The sequence below is a fragment of the Lygodium microphyllum genome, chromosome 22, assembly GCF_053477565.2.
Source record: "Lygodium microphyllum isolate KBCC chromosome 22, Lygodium_microphyllum_v1.1.10, whole genome shotgun sequence".
Lineage (NCBI taxonomy): Eukaryota > Viridiplantae > Streptophyta > Polypodiopsida > Schizaeales > Lygodiaceae > Lygodium > Lygodium microphyllum.
In genome coordinates, this window is record NC_141156.1 from 75261121 (window position 1) to 75277992 (window position 16872).

General features: G+C 39.9%; 1 protein-coding gene across 2 annotated transcripts; it reads right to left on the minus strand.

Moving 5' to 3' along the window:
* Nucleotides 1-1185: 1185 nt before the first annotated feature.
* On the minus strand, nucleotides 1186-16528 carry LOC148017298 (uncharacterized). Of its 2 annotated transcripts, none has more exons than XM_087663331.1 (4): nucleotides 15960-16528; nucleotides 2270-3433; nucleotides 1985-2115; nucleotides 1186-1874 (listed from the first exon to the last, which is right to left on the minus strand). In XM_087663331.1, the coding sequence occupies exons 2-3, from the start codon at nucleotides 2752-2754 to the stop codon at nucleotides 2001-2003; spliced, it is 600 nt and encodes a 199-aa protein (XP_087519457.1). In that variant the 5' UTR covers nucleotides 2755-3433; nucleotides 15960-16528; the 3' UTR covers nucleotides 1186-1874; nucleotides 1985-2000. The 2 variants fall into 2 exon arrangements, with proteins under 2 accessions (XP_087519457.1, XP_087519458.1); XM_087663332.1 differs by having other exon boundaries at nucleotides 2270-3481.
* Nucleotides 16529-16872: the final 344 nt, after the last annotated feature.

The following is a 16872-nucleotide window of genomic DNA, read 5'->3' on the forward strand; positions in this document are numbered from 1 at the left end:
CACTAACTCCATAAGGTAGTTCATTAGAAATGATCTCTCAAGGATCAAATCTATCCCATGATCTTTATGCCTTTTAAACAATAGTTGCCCCAAAAGTGACTAAGAAAAGCAATCACCATACATTTTAAAAAATAAAATGTAATCTTTTTGCATGATCTTTATTCAAGTTACCTCAACATTATTATGTTTATCTTTAACAAAAACCATGTACACAAAAAGATCGCATTTCATTTTTGAAAATGTAACATAATAATGTTGATGTAACTATGATTTTTGAAAATATAACAATCATAGTTACATCAATATTATTATGTTTCATTTTCAAAATTGAAATGCGATCTTTACATTTTTAAAAATGAAATGTGAAATGCGATCGACATTATTATATTACATTTTCAAAAATCAAATGTGATCTTTACATTTTCAAAAATGAAATATGAAATGTGATCTTTACATCAACATTATTATGTTTTCAAAAATGAAATGCAATCTTTATCCAAGTTCCATCAACATTATTATGTTACATTTTTTAAAATGAAATGCAATCTTTATCCAAGTTCCATCAACGTTATTATGTTTATCTTTAACAAAAACCATGTACGCAAAAAAATGATTTTTATTTTTGAAAAAGGATTGATTCCCCTTAAGCTTTAGATCAAAGGTATGGGTCTTCTCCCTATATTGTAATCCTTTGTCATTAGAACCAATGACTACATGCACTCCAACACACTATGGCATACCAAGAAAAACATCACAACCCTCAAGTGGTTCAATGAATAAGTCTTTCTCATACAATACTCTTCAAATGCAACCAAATCTTCCCAATGAGCCATGTGACACATTATACATGGCCTTTACATGCAATTCTAGTTTCTCCTATGGGTCCTATCTCATACAAATCCTACAATAATGAAGCATCCCCAAATTCTTTACCGAAAAGCATTTAGAAGACTTCAATCCATGTATGAAGGTCTAGTCCTTAAGCTCGCCTTACAACTATATCCATTCTAAACCCATGTGGTTGTTGGATCTTATCTTCTAATCCTTCCAAACAATAACAATCTAGCCTAATTTGATAAAACTATTTCATCGACTTACCAAAAGATAATAATAACAATATCAAACACAGATGTCAAAGAAATTTATTGAATGACTCCAAAGCATATGAAATAAGGAGCATGGTCGGAAGATGATGAGAATCATGCCCCTGATATGGTTCTTCAGTTCACCTATGTGCTTAATTTTAAAAAACATGAATTTGTGAATGTCCCCACATTTTTCTTTTCCCAATGGCAATCTTACACTAACACGTCTACCCTAATTATTTCCACAAAGTTCATGGAAATAAGATGGATAAACAACTCTCCACGAGCAGCACAACAGATACAACTTGAGAGAAAATTGTTGAATAATAATCTCTAACAATAGTGCATAAGGCTGACCGTTGCATATTTATTGATTTGATCTTCCATAGGAAATTAGTCCTCTAAAAAATGAAATAAATCATGTGCATCTGTGTTGATGGCATCTTGGCCAATCAAACCTCAAGGATGCTACTCCTTGGCATACACCTAAGCTTAAGGCCTGAACTTCTTCAGTTTCCCTGTCAAATAAATCGATAAGCGAGAGTTGCAGAAGACATTCCTTTGGCAGCTTCCGAAGCAGCACAAACCAAAATGTGATGATTCACATTATCCTCAACTGCTAAAAGCTTAAGGCCTTTAGAACTCCACATGATACATGCCAAATTTAGAAGCATGAATGTGGTGCTACAGGATGGTTTAAAGTATGCTCAAGCAATTAATGTTTCCAGGCTTCTGTGCATGGTGCATGAAAATGTATTCCCAACTTCCATTTCCATCATGAAATCAATCCTGCACAAGAGAAAGAAATGAGGCAGCCTAGGCAGAACTGACAAGCCATACACTTCCAGCTCAACACAAAGTCGTTGGATAAAACAAAGTACTGGATACCAAAATGCTACCTCAGTCGCACCAACTTCAGAAGCCTTTGCAGCAAAAAAGAGAGCACAGATACGATTTCCAACCCTGCCATTGATATTTTTGGTCTGGTTGAGCCATTTTCACCGGGCTACTGTTCCATTCACATTGCAAACTGCATTTGCTAACAAAAGTTTTGAGAAAAACATCATATACATAACAAGAGAAAGCATGCAAGACACAGTTATGCCATGGGTGATCTGTTAATAAAAGTGCACCAAAATAAAGCCTCAAAGAAACAAGGTGATAAGGCTTAGCGAGTTCCATACATGGGAAATGCAAAGGAATGAGCACTGCCAGTGCTGCTGTCTGAGCGATGAGAGACACTTCCAGAATATGACACGCGAAATGATTGTCCAGAGTAGAACATTGGTCCTGATGATGGAAGGCGTCCAGAAGACATGGTGGTTAAAGAGTCAGCTTCAAGATCCTCGTACCAATTTTCCGAATGTCTACCACTGTTTAGATGGAATAGACTTACTGCATTACTGTTTGTGTCATCGCCACAATTACTGACAATACCTGACTTCACACTGCTCACAGGTTCAACTGGAGCCAATAGATTATGTTTTGAACAATCTAAAACAGCTAGTGAATCCTCAACTTCCTCAGATACCCTCTTTAAAGATTTCTGCAAATCAGCTTTCAGTCTTGCAAAAAGATGTTCTTGGCCTTTTTCAAAGGCTTTGAAAAATTGAGTTATTTCAAAAGCCAGTTCATCTTCTATATCTGGCAAGCCCGCTGTAGCAAACATTTTCCGACAGCCTGCTTCCTTTTTGTGTACATGTGTAACTTTAGTCTCCACACATACCTCAATGGTATACCTTTTATGGTTGCTTTTGAAGGTGTATCAGGTCACCCTTGTACAGTAGCCTTGTTACCTTCCAAACTTGTTCCAGTGCTTTGAAACTCTGCTTCAAGGTGCTGAGCAGGACTATGAAGCTCAACCCCCATTAAGCTGTTACTGTTACGTAAAGGCGAGGTTCCTATGGTAGCAACAACACCTCAGTTAAAGACATAATGTGCTGGAGTCCTTTCCTTAGCAAGCAGCTGAAGAGCTGTCCTCGTTTGAGAGATGCTGAAAATCTTTATGGACGTCCATGCTATGAACTTCAAGTAAGAAACAAGAAAGGTGACGTCACATCAGATGCTGCCATTCTAATGGAGGACTAATGAAAAGCAACCAAGGGCCTTAACATTGAAATGACAATAAGTGATATATCATATCCCACTGGTAATTACTGATGAACAGGTGCTTTTTATATTCTTCTCATCATTAGTCTGAAAATTTAGGATGCTGCAACGATTTTCTGAGAATAGATTCCTTTGTACTAGCTCCTTTCTTCTTCCCATTGAGAAGATAAGAGGTAATGTTGGAACGCTCCAATAACTTCAAATTCCGACTCTCAACTTGCAAACACCAGTGCCTGCCACTGCAGTAGAGAATACATCTTGCAATTTTCAGCGCTTTTCTAGGACACCTGAAATCAGACTTCAACTACCAAGCTTAAAAAATGCTAGTCATGGGTGGAAGACAAAGAACACATAGCAAACATGCTTATGCTTAGTAGGAAAAAAACAAAATCCAATGTTCAGCCTAACTGCCCATAAAAAATACCATGAACAAGAAAGTGTGGATTACAAGTGACAAATCATAAGCAGAATCTACTGGTCTACACTTAAGAAATAATATAGACCGCCTTTAGGTCTGTGGGACAGCAAAGGCATTGCCCAGGTAACTCTGAGCATTTTTGGAATTTCGACTCCATCTCATTTTCTTCTCTATACATGTGCATACTTTCCATGGCAGATTTATGCATAATTTTGAGGGGTATATAAAGATTGTTGCATGGAGCAATTAACCATTGTAAAAAATCACATTTGGACAGCCCTAAATGACAGCATCAGCTGATGGTGCATTTGGTATGCACCACCTATGCAAACCTATGCAATGTATACAGTATGGCAAGTGGAATGAAGAACCCAACATATAGCAATGTTGGCATGATGTTGGGGCATAAAGTGGCAAGTTTGGCATATATGCAGCCCAATATGTTTGGGACTCATGGTATTAATGCTAATTGTGCAAATGTTCTGTATAGTGCTAGTTGCCAATGTACCCTTTTTGGCAGCAATGTAATAGTTCCAAGGATCCAAGTTATCTAGAGAGCAAGGTTGCATTCCGTGCGCATACGGTACGTTTCATATAGTACCGTACTATACCTTTGTTTCGTACGGCACCTTACGTTTTGGGTGCATTCAAACTGTACCCCAAAAAAGAATCGTTTAAAATGTCCATAGGTGCATTGTTTAGAAATTTTGCCTATTTTTTTGGCCTAGTACACATTTAAACTTCTCTTCATTCACACTCCTCCCTCTTTCATACTCCTTCCTCTTCTCTTCTCCCTCACCTCAGCCCTTGTAAAAGGGCAGCCCCCTCCCCCCATCTCACCACACGAACAAGCCTCCAACTTCATCAATTTCCCTCTCTTGAGCTCAACCATCAAGCCACTATCCTTCTCCCTTTTCCTCTCTATCCGTTTTTTAATGAACGTACAAAACAACATATTTTATTCTTAAATTTGTTGTATATGTTCCATACCGTACATATTCATGTATTGAACATATCGTACTAAACATATGAAACCACCTTGCTAGAGAGACGAAGGCCTACAAGGGCCTACAACCTAATGGAGGTTTTGAGGCAATTTAAGTTAGAGGTAAAGTTTCCATGTGCTCCTTGGTGAAGTTTTAGTATTGTTTCACCTATGGAAGGATACGGATGGAGGGTGACTTTGCAAATGATCATCAATGTTGCACTCTTTCAAGTTCAGCAGAGAATAGAAGGTCCAAAGGACTTAACATTGCCAGATGCTCAAGGGGGAAGTTCCACCTCCACTCCCCTAGTGATGAATAGCTCAATTATGTAGTGGATCTCAAATGTACTTGGTTTGCATCCAAGGTACTATATGCTGATAGTATTTTTGCCATTGGGATCAATATTCAATGTACTAGTCACTGTGAGTTGGTATGCAAATGTGTTGCACCTAGGCTCTGAAAATATACATGCATGGAATACATGGAATGTACATTTGGATGTGATGTACATTTGCAAGGCATGTATGGGATACACGAATGATATACAATGTATATTTGTAGGTGATACAAGAGAAGCACAATTGCATAAATTACATGTGGTTTGCAATTGATATATGCTTAACATGACTATCATGTAGTACATCATTGCTATGAGGTTTTGTTTATGCTTAGTTCATGCATTACAATGCCTTGGCGGTCAAAACACTGTTGGGTTGGCATGTGGAATCTAGATGCCTCCCTTATGATTTTGACGGTGGTTATGATTCATGTGTTTGGATTGTAACTAGTTTAAATTATTGGAAATTTGGACATGCAAAGGGCATGGGCATGGTTAAGCAATAGGTGCATGTGTTGTTTGACTATGATATTGGCATGTATTTCCAATAGTGGCAACAGATGCTTTTGACAAATTGCAATGCAATCAAGGGCAATTGTAAGTATTTCAAGGGGGAGGTTTGTCACGAGGACATGAAATTTTGATGCTTTGCTTAGCATTTGATTAAGTGTTAATCAAATATGCAAATACGAGGCGCATATGTGATGTGCCAATTAGTTATTCCACAATGACAGACCAAGCACCCTAAGATGTGTCAATGTGCAACGAATGCAAGAGCATATGGACAAGATAGAAAGATAATGAACACAAAAGAAGAGAGGAAGATAAAAGAGAAAAAAGAACTTAGAAATCTGCAATCAATGAATGCTGAAATGAAGAAGGCAAATATACAACATGTCGAAGTATCTCCTCGAGCCAATCTCTCTCACCACTTGGAAAAACACAAGTGGATTGGGCAAGCTAATTGTTGACTATAAATAGTGCACTTTTGGCTATTTTTAAGGGGTTTGACCACATTTAGGATTTTTCCTCCTTTTCACCTATACATAGGCAGCTTGCCCTCCTACTTTCATTATCCATTATCCATCATTGATCCTTTGCGATCAGTCAACCCTCCTCATTCTCTCATCCCCCTACTACTGTCTAGCACCCACACTGATGCATAGAGCTACATTTTGGGGCTGACTATGTTCACTTTCCTCTTTCTAATGCGCACTCTCACAATAGACTCCATTCTCCTCATGATCTGCACAAAGAACCTATCAAGATACCCCATCAAGAACTCAAAAGAGTCCTTATCAAACTTGACTGTAAGGCCAAGAGCACAAAATTGTCCATTGAAAGTAGATGATACCCTAAACACAACACATAGAGCACCTTTGATGTGTTGGCATTGTCTTGCCCATTTGGAATTAGCTACATATCACCTTTCCTTTGATTGGGACCGATGAGCTGTCACCTATGAGAATTTGCCCATGCATCGGATGCATACAGACAATATCATCTACACAAGGAGTCACGTGGTGGAAAGCGCCACTATCCACAATCCACTCACAAGACTGTGGGGCCATCACTGCTACATCAATGGTGGCCGTTGAAGGAACATCCTCAATCAGCTCTAAGCAAAATATGAAGAAAGAATATTGCACTAATTGAAGAAGAATGTTGATACAATGGAGATGGACTAATCAATCCGTGCATGCAACCCAAAGCTATGGAAAGCAGAAACCGGCCTACGAATGCACACAAGAAGCTGACAAATAAAGAAAAGGCACCTAAATTGCCAAAGCTCCTATGTCTTCGTCAAACTCTTACAAGAGCTCACAACCAAGAGATCATAGACTAACATGACTAATATAGACAAGCTAACACCCCCTCTCAGATCCTAGGAGTGTCTGAAGACCCAACAACCTCATGTGATGAAGCATAGAAGCCTTAGGCAAAGGCTTTGTGAAGACATCTATTGCATTGTCCTTCGTGGAACAATAGGCCACCGCTAACTATCCACGATCAACTCTTGAACATAGAGATACTAAACCTCGATGTGCTTCATGCAAGCATGAAACACAAGGTTCTTTGCTAGAGCTAGAGCACTCTATTTGTCCACACGCAACTCCATAGGTACAAGCTGAGGAAATCCAATCTCCACCAACATGCGGCGAAGCCAAACCGCCTCCATATCTATAGAACATAATGCACGATACTCTGCCTCTGTAGAAGAAAGGGCCACAATAGGCTCCTTGCTGCTCCACAAGATAACTTCCGATTCAAGGAAGAAGCCATAACCTATAGTGGACCATCTCAAATCCACATCACCTGGCCAGTCAGAATCACTCCAACTAGAGAGAGTAACCCCCTCTCCATACATGATCCCGTAGAATCAAGTCCCTTGTAAATAACCAAGAATGCACAAGGCCGCTCTCCGATGCTCCTGAGTGGAAGTCTTTATGAAAGAAAACAACAAGGCCACGACAAAAGAAATATCCAGCCAAGTGTGAATAAGCCAAACAAGGAAGCCAACGAGACACCTATAATGGATGGCATCTGTAAGGGGAGCTTGAACTGCTAAAAGCTTGGACTCAAGGTCCATGGGGCAAGAAAGAGTCCAACAATTAACCATAGCGACGTCCGAGAGAAGCTTGAAAATGTACCTATGTTGCAAAATAAATATTCCTTGAGCCACCTGATAGATATCCAATCCAAGGAAGAAATGTAGGATTCCAAGATCTGTCATGTCAAATTCATGTCTCAAAATCTCTTTAGTCTTATCAACGTCCTGAGTATAGCTCCCTATAATGATAAGATCATCCACCTACAAGATGAGCAAAGCACACCTGTCACTCTCAACCTTGAAGTACAGGTTGGAATCAGGAGCTAATCGATGGAAGCCACTTTGTAGAAAGAAGCGATCAATCCTCTAGTACCAAGCACAAGGGACCTACTTCAAGCCATAGAGGGCCTTCCACAATCTATAAGCATCGTCCTCCTCTCCCTTGCATAAGAAAACTTGGAGGCTATGAAACATAAATCTCCTCCTCAAGGACACCATTCAGGAAGACAAACTTTACATTGTCAAGTGTTTTCTAGAAAACTAAAACCCCCTAGAGAATTGTAGATAGGTTTGTTTTTTGCTAGCTTAGATGTTTGCGTGATTGCTTGCTTTGTTGTTTCATAATTGGATTTTCTGTGTTTGTCTAGTTTAGGATTTGTTTTTGTCATTTTGTCTAGATGTTTGAGTGTGGAAACTTGATGGCTTTGGTCAAGTTTGGTATTCTTTTGGACAGGTTGGAGCTAGAGCTGGAGTTTGCCAATAGCTGTTGAACATCATGGAATAGGTATGTTATCTTGCCGAGACTTTCGCACATCACGGGGATAATGGATTCACGAGCACTTCACATTGCACTTTTCTATTGCATTGTACTCGAGGGTTGTCTCCTAATCTTTTCAAATACTTCCATGCCATGGGCTGGGTTTATGCACGTTTTGCACCATCATTGAGCACTAGCATAGCATGAGAGCACCTGTAGCTATATGCAGTAAATCTTAGATACACCCGCACTTGAGAGAGCACCTTTCATTGAGAATGCATTGTTTCTTGCACGCACAAGAGTTGGAATTTTCATCACTAAGTCAGGAACCTCCGGTTGAGTGGGAAAGGTGGTTGGGTGAGTTTGAGGGTTGTAAAGGTCGCCATCAATTGTAAGATGGGTTGTTTCTTGGTCAACATCTCGAGGACCATCATTGTTCTTGAGTGACTGTGAGATTTTAGGTGGGTGGAGCGGAGATTGATATTTCTTGTTGAGTGTTGAGAGGTGAGGATAAGGATCTTAAATAATCAAGGAATTTTGTTTGCATATTGCATGATGCACGAGCACATGTAGATAGGCTAGGCACAGTTCTTCAGTGCATCCATAATTTTTGTGTGGAAACATTGCTTGTTTAACTACATATCATGGATCCGACATTGCATTTTATCTCGAATCATGAGTGGATGAGCACGAAGTTCTATTTCAAAACATATTTTCGCTAGGATACATTGCATTGTGATAAAGTATGTATTTTCAAGAAGACAGTGTGGTTTTGGAAACTCAATAGATCATGTCAGATCTATAAGAAGTCACGAAAGAGGAAGGCCCTAAAAATTTGAAAGCATCATCCAGCAGCCTAATATCTTTTACTTCAGGTTATGGGTTAATAACGTCAAAAGGAATTCAACTTGTGGGGAATACAACTTGGAAAGCCCCTTTGAATAATGAGATTCCAGTTGTTGAAAACGAAGATGATGAAGACATAGAAGAAGTGTTGAGATTAGCTATTGAGGCCTCCCGAAAAAGCTCAAAAGGCCACTAGAAAGGTGTGGTTAGAAAGCAAATTCATGATTATGCAAATACAAGTGCCTTGGTTCTTTCCTAAAACTGCAATGGTGTTGAAGACCAGCAAGATTTAGTCACAGTAAAAAAACACAATAAGAAATCAAAGAGGCCAATTTGATTTGGTCGATGACATTGCCGTTATTACTGAGTGCTTGATGGCATTAGTCAAGTCATTGTGAGTAGAAAGAATTTCTTTGGAGCTGTGATAGAATGTATAGAGGAGCCATCGTGATTTTGAGGGCATTAAGGCTGAAGCTAGCAGACTTTATTCTGGGCCACCCTCTTTCTCGTATCGCCTTCTTCTCACACATTTTCCTCGATGCTGATTTTGAGGAGTGTTGCTCGAATCGCTTGTTAGCGTGTATACATGACAATGTTTTTGATGGACAATAGCATGACCTTGCACTGCAAAATGACAAAACGGTCAACTCAGATGACATATACAGAAGATATGGCAGCTAGCAATGAAGATGGCAAGGAGCAGAAGACTCGACGGCATTGTGAGCTAGGAGGAAGAATCCATCTTCCTCGTCTGACTCAAAACGAGGCTCACAGGCAAGAGATGACAAGGCATGACAAACATGAGTACTAACAAGATTTTGGCCTAAATAATTTTATTAGCCATTAATGTTAGTGGTGACATTAGGAAGTAAGCATTTATTAATTAATTAATGCTAGTTTAGGGGCTATTAAATGTTCAAGAATACTTGGGTGACAAATTGCCTATCAAATTTAGTTGTTGGTTGGATTTTTTAAAAAGTAAGAATTAATGATTAAATTAATTAATATATCTGAATATTAATTTAATTGGGCTGAAAATTGCAATTAGAAGACTGCCACTTTGCAAAACTTGTCCTTGCAAGCGAGGGAAAGGGTATAAGAGGCTGGTGGAGCCTCATTTCAACATTGTGAAGGTTAGGAAAGGATGAGAGAGATTATTGCTGTAATTTTCCAGTCATTGGAGGTTGTCAAAGAGTTGCCCCCAACTGATCAAGAGACCATTGGAGGCAAGTGCCAGCCCCTGTAGGCTATCTACAAGTAAGTGACAGCAAATTTGGGGCCCACAAAGGCATGTAGCTACATGTGGGGCTCTTGTTGACAATGGGCTGCAATAAACCAACCATTCAAAACAAGATGGCATTAAATTTTAGCCAATTTTGATAATGAAACTCTGAAATTTCTCTCTCCAACGTCCTATCCATTCTCTCAACCAATTTACAACTTCCCTCGAGATCTCAACCAAATTCACTCCCAAGAGGGTGCAATTAAAGAATTTCTCCTACTAAACCATGATTTACAGCAGAAATTAGGGTTTACCAACCACCCTAGGAAGAGTACTCAAAATTCAAGGCCTAGTACTTGAAATTCAACAACTGAGATTTGGGGATTTCAGAGAATTTCAAGAGGCCAACCAGCCAACATTAAGTTTGGGGTAGAATTTGTCTTCCAAGGAGCAAATTGAAGGCCAATCCCTAAGCAAACCCAAGGGGCAAATTGATTGAAAGGTTTGCTAGTCATTTGTGACAACAAGGGGCATTTGGAGAGCAAAGACGATTCAAGGAATCTCAATGTATTTTATCCAAATTGCAATATAAGATAAAGAAATACCGCAAAGAACACTAGTTTTAGGCCCAATCGAGTGTCCAATGTCCAAGATGAAGTGGTAACATTTGCATTTTCAGATTTATGTGGATTTTATACTTGTTGTAATGAGTGCTTAATCAGGTCATTTACTACCCTATCCAAGAAGGACGGTTGGTTTCATCAGCAACAATGTGATCTCCTTCGACTAAAACCTCCACATGCTCACTTAGGTGATGATACCATGTAAGAGTGCACAACGGAAGAGAAACACAAACACAAAGAGGAAAGAGAAGAGAGAGACAAGAAGAGAAGATAAAGCATCAATAAGGGCACTGAATCAAGATGATGATGATAACAGCACCAAAGACAGAGAAATAGGGTAGAGTTGGAGTGTGCAACCTGCAAGACAAAAAGAGTGATCCGCCCCAATTGTGTGGTTGGCAATATATAGCCATACATGACCAAAACTAGCTGATCAGCAAATAGGAGCCAAGATAGTGCAGTCAGACAATCAGCCTGCCCTGGCAACAAAAATGCTAACACAGCCATCAAATCAGGCCAACCTAGTGAAAATCATGAATATGCAATTGCCAAACCATTCACAAGGCTGGATAACTAGGTGCATGTACAATGTGAACACACTCTAGAACAATCTAAGCTCTAATGTCTTTGTCAAACTCTAATACGGCTCACAACGAGGAGATGATTGATTGACAAAATGGCAAGCTAACAATATCTTGTTGTATGTAGATGACTTATTCATTATAGGCTCTAATTCTGCTACCATTGCAAATATTAAGTTCTAGCTTAGCACTACATTTGAAATAATTGACCTTGGTCAAATGTCTTATTTTTTGGGGATGTAGTTAGATCTCGGGATACTATTTTTGTATCACAGCAAAAGTATGCACTTCAATTAGTTAAGCAATTTTACATTAATCAAACACAGACTGTTGCCACACCTTTCAATCTAACTACTAAACTATCTAAGGATCCCCATGGTTAGCCCTTCACTGAGTGCACGTATAGATTTGTTGTAGGGAAATTACTTTGGTTGATACACACTAGACCAAATTTAGCATACTCAGTGTCATTGCGCAGTCAGTATTTCAATGCATCTATAATGTCACATTGGATACTTGTTTGTGTGTGTTGAGATATGTTCAGTGTACTAATTCAAATGGACTAACTTATGGTCATGGTTAAGATTTGTAGGAATATACCAATTCCCACTGGGCAAGAGATTCTGATACCTAGGGTTCCCACAGCAATTACATCTACTCTTTAGGTATAGCTCCCATTTCATGATCCAAACATAAGCATGAGATGGTGGTTGCTTTCCCAGCCGAGGCAAAGTATGGAAAACTCTTTAATAGCACCAAAAAGGCTATGTACTTCAGGAGCTTACTAGCAGCATTTCATTTTCCATGTGCCATTCGAACCATCATCTTTTCAAACAACTAGAGTGATATTGCACGAGCTAGTAACCCCATCATTAATTCACAGACAGGGCATGTTGGCGTGCATAGCACTTCACCAAAGGGTAGGTTGAGCTAGCCCCCATCCGCCTAGAGTTTATACCATCATCCAACACTTTTGCAAATATATGGGCCAAGCCAGTTAATAGACAAGATCTTATAGTACTTGCTATTATGGAATAGCATGGGTGCTACCTCCTCATTTACTTCAAATTGATGGGAAAAGGAGGTTCCCTCTAGTTTTCCCTTCCACTTTGAGAGGGGGTGAAGCAACCTAATTTTCCTATGGACAAATCTTATAGTACTTGCTTCTATGGAACAGCATGGGTGCTCCCTCCTCATTTACTTCAAATTGATGGGAAAAGGAGGTTCCCTCTAGCTTTACCTTCCACTTTGAAAGGGGGTGAAGCAAACTAATTTTCCTTATGCTAACAGGATTTTCGTTACATTTTGCTTTAGAGACATTATTTTTGTATATTGTATCATTATCCGCATCATCAAGATAACCACGATTGTAAAAGAGTGCTTAGGCAAGTGAATAATTCCCATGTGAGAGCATTGTCCAAGTGGCACCATTGCATAGTATTTTACATGAGCATGACATCTTGTAACACCCTTTGCATTATCCCATGCATGAGTACTCTGTTCTTGAAACATACATCTATGTGCATTTATACTTTTTCAGTCCTACAACTCCTACGGCAATCTCCTAGGGCAATCTTCTTGCTTTCATTTACCATATACTCCTCATATCTTTTCTTCATCATCGACACCCACGAGTGGTCAAGATAGTTTGTCTATTTTGTGATGTATTGGATCTAACCATGCCTTTCATTCTCCCCTTGAGGCATAGATTCCTTGATAGGACAAAAACCATCAATCAAAACACTAGGGGGAAAAAAAAGATGGTCCATTGTGGTTCCATCTACCTTTGCAAGTCCTAGTATGCCACTAGGCCCCAAAGAGTACCCTTTATTCGATACATTGGCCTCTCTGGGGTGATCACTTGGGATCCCTTGGTAATATAACCATCACCTCAATAGTCTTAGTAGATCATTGGGCAGCTAATGAGCACCCTTTGCCCCATGCCTTGGCTGCTTTGGGGTGAAAAACCTTGGGGTAAAAGAAAAATTCGACTTAAGCGACCTTGACAATCCCTTCCTAGTTCCAATCATAGGCCTGAGAGATTAGCTTTTTATTACAACTTCAAAACTCAAATTAGTAAACTTTTTTTTTTATGTGTTCCTAGTGAGCATCCGTGTCCCATAAACCAAACCCCAATTTGGGAGGACCATCCATCTATAAATAGACAACTTGCCCATCACATAGACTACTCTTGTTTTGCAAATTCCCAGCCCCTATCTCTGCTGTTCACACCCCATTCACGGAGGATATCTCAGTTTAAGCTCCTGTCTACTGCTGAACTTCACCTAACACCTACTATCCAACCCTCTCCGCCTATGGGCAACTGTTCTCAGCTTGTCTACATCAATCACCTGGCTGTGTTTACTGCTGCAGGTCATGTACCAGCCAGTGTTTCACTGAAATTTTCTGCTGCTTGGTGCTGACATCATCTTCCACTGTGTTTACTGTCCAGCCTGGTCGTATAGCCTGCCATGTCACCTCTACAGCTATGTTTTGCTGCAGCAGCTGTCAGCTGATTGATTTGGACTGTTTCTTACTGTTCAGCTGTCCATTTTATATTGATCTAGCCTCATAGTACTGTGTTTGCTGCTACAAAACATCTCCAGGGGTTGTTTGTTGTGTTTCAGGATCTATCAACGTACGACACACTCTAGCTCATACTTTCTACCTCGATCCTTGAGACACGAGAGTTTTAAATTCAATATTCATTTTGCCTAAGTATGTTTTCTGCATTGAGCATTGTATTTATTCATTATTCTTATTCATCGTCCATTCTTTCAACTTTTGTGCTCGTTGTCTCTCAGTTACATCTAATCCTTAATATGTTATTTATCAAGATGTGCTTTGTCACACAATTGTGTGTTATCTATAGACGAGTATTTCTTTACAAAGACTTCCAAGACATGACAAATGCTTGGCATAAAGATGTTGATTTTTGCATAATTCGTGCAAATTTCCTACTCAACTTTGCCGAAGAAGATGCTCCCATTCCTTGCTTCCCTTGAGTTAGACTAATCTTCAATACTACATTGGATAATGCTTTAAAAGCATCCTAACTTGGCTGCTCATGGACCTAGAGACTAGGCTGGCATACCCCTATAGAGCCAAAAATGATTACATAGGCTCCAATATGCAAGTTTTTTTTACTTTAGCATGTCTTGAATCTAAACACCCATAGTGACCCATGATAAAGACTTCCAAGACATGAGAAGTACTTATGACAGAGATGTTGATGCTTCCATTTACTTCTCCCTTCAAGATAAATCAGGACATACCTTAGATAATGCTTTAAAAGCACTCTACTTTGGCTACTCATGGACCTAGGCTAGCATGCCCCATGTTACACATAGGCCCAAAGATTTGTGCATGTCCTCCAATATGCACTTTTTCCAGCCCAACCCTATTAATTAAGCACCATCAACCCCTCATAGTCCACATCAAGTTCTAAACAATCTTCATGACAATCGTGAGGTTCCCATTGGTGTACATGTCTTGCTATTCCAGGGTAAAAAGTTTGAGAATGAGGAGCCCACTCTCATCCTTTGGTTATTGACAAAATTGAATTCCCCTCATATGGCTGCCCACTACTAAGCTTATTGATTGGGCTACCCTAACTCTCTGAACGTGAATAGAGGCTTCCTCTCACAGCACCCATTGGTGGCAATGTTACCTCTTGCAGGTGGTAGTAAGTATCATGTACTAGATTTGTGCTCCGAAGAGTGCAGTGTGGAGCTTCCATGTTCATGAGAATGGAGCTAAACTCTTCAAGGGTCTAATATAAAGAGCACTTGAATCCAATTCACTATGTTAAAAGGCACAACATCAATAGAGCCTAGATCCTAAGCATTTTGTGCTAGTTTTAGACCTTGGACTGTTCTTAAAGTTGCAACACACAAGGCCCACATTGAGCTTTGTTCTCTAGACCTTGGTTGTTAGTTAGCGAAGCTAGCTCATCTCAAGAGATGTAATACAATAAGGCATGAAATCCAAAGCAAGTCAATTTGACATGATTTTGCTAGATGCAAGAGGGTGTTGAAAACTACGTTACTAGAATATGTCCACATATCAGGTAACTCAAAGTCTATGTTGACACAAAAGTTTCCTAGACTTTGTTAGATGGAAGAGTTTTCCTTTCATGGCCCTAGATATTGCCAATGTCCCTTCATTTTTGGAGTTTACTCAAGTTTCAATTAGCCTTGCCCATCTAGATGCACCCTGATATTTACTCTTTTCACTTCAAGTGGTGCATTTTGCCTTGCTCATTTGATCTCTGGACGGCTCCAGTGTGTGCATGTGCAAAGATTCTTTAACAAGACGTGTGTTTCGCAGTTTTACAGAGTTTGATCAAGACTAATAATACTGCAAAGTATCATCTTCTTTCTAAAGAGCGGAGCAATGGAGGCTAGCAAAATAGGAACCAAAATAAAGAAAAAGAGGTCCTTACTTCGAAAGGTACAATTTTGTCAACGAGTACGTCCATAGATCTTGAAACTGGCGTCTCTTTGTTGTTGAATCTCAACCTTTAAGGACTACCCTTCTGTCTTTCGCTTCGTAAGACATCGCAGCAGCTCTTTCAACATGCAGTTCGCCTCAAAACTCTATGCTTTTACAAGTGCCTTGTTGCCCTTGTCTGCTTCAAAGAACCTCACATTGCCTGTTCCGACCGTCGGCATGGCTTCTATGTGCTAGAAAAACGACCCCATGCGAGCCTGCTGCGGAAATGTCCTCATGAAAGGCAATGTCCCATGCTGGTGCACCCTCTCCAGCGAGAAATGCAGCTGAAGAAGGCGCAGGTAGAAGCAGGCACGCTGCGGCCTCTTAGAATGCATCAAACGCGCTGAGAAGAGGGGAGGATCAGAGAAGAAGAAGGGGAAGGGGCAGCGGAAGACGAGGGGAGACAGCATTGGTTTCCATATCCACATCGACATTGCCACCCTTCTTTCTTTCCTTTTTTCAATTTTTCAGCGTGAAAAGGGGCAGCTCGTCGGGAAGTGGCTCGACGCGTTGAATGCGAGAGATTAATGAATCAGGAACCACACCCCAACAACCTTTAACTGTATATGATATATATCATACTCTTCATGATGTGTGTGATCATGATGCATAAGAGCTCGGTCCCGCCGCATAGTCCCTGAATTGAATAGATTAAGGGCACTTCCCACACGCTTGTCCAATATTTCAAGGAATAAGAGGCAATGCGTTACTCACACAGTATGTTTGGATAAACAAAAGAGGTTGAGTTAGTAGCTTGATCAATAGAAATATTGCCTCCTAGTCGAGAGATTTCGAGATCAAATCTTGTGTTCGGCAAATGGGTGCACCTATGATGTTTGGGCAAAAGCCCTAGATTGGACAAC

Excerpts from the sequence above, each read along its gene's own strand:
- LOC148017298 (XM_087663331.1), bottom strand. The coding sequence starts at position 2,754 with ATGTTTGCTACAGCGGGCTTGCCAGATATAGAAGATGAACTGGCTTTT. Across the intron at positions 2,116-2,269 it reads CATTCCTTTGCATTTCCCAT|TTTGCAATGTGAATGGAACA; the intron begins GTATGGAACTCG and ends TAGCAAATGCAG.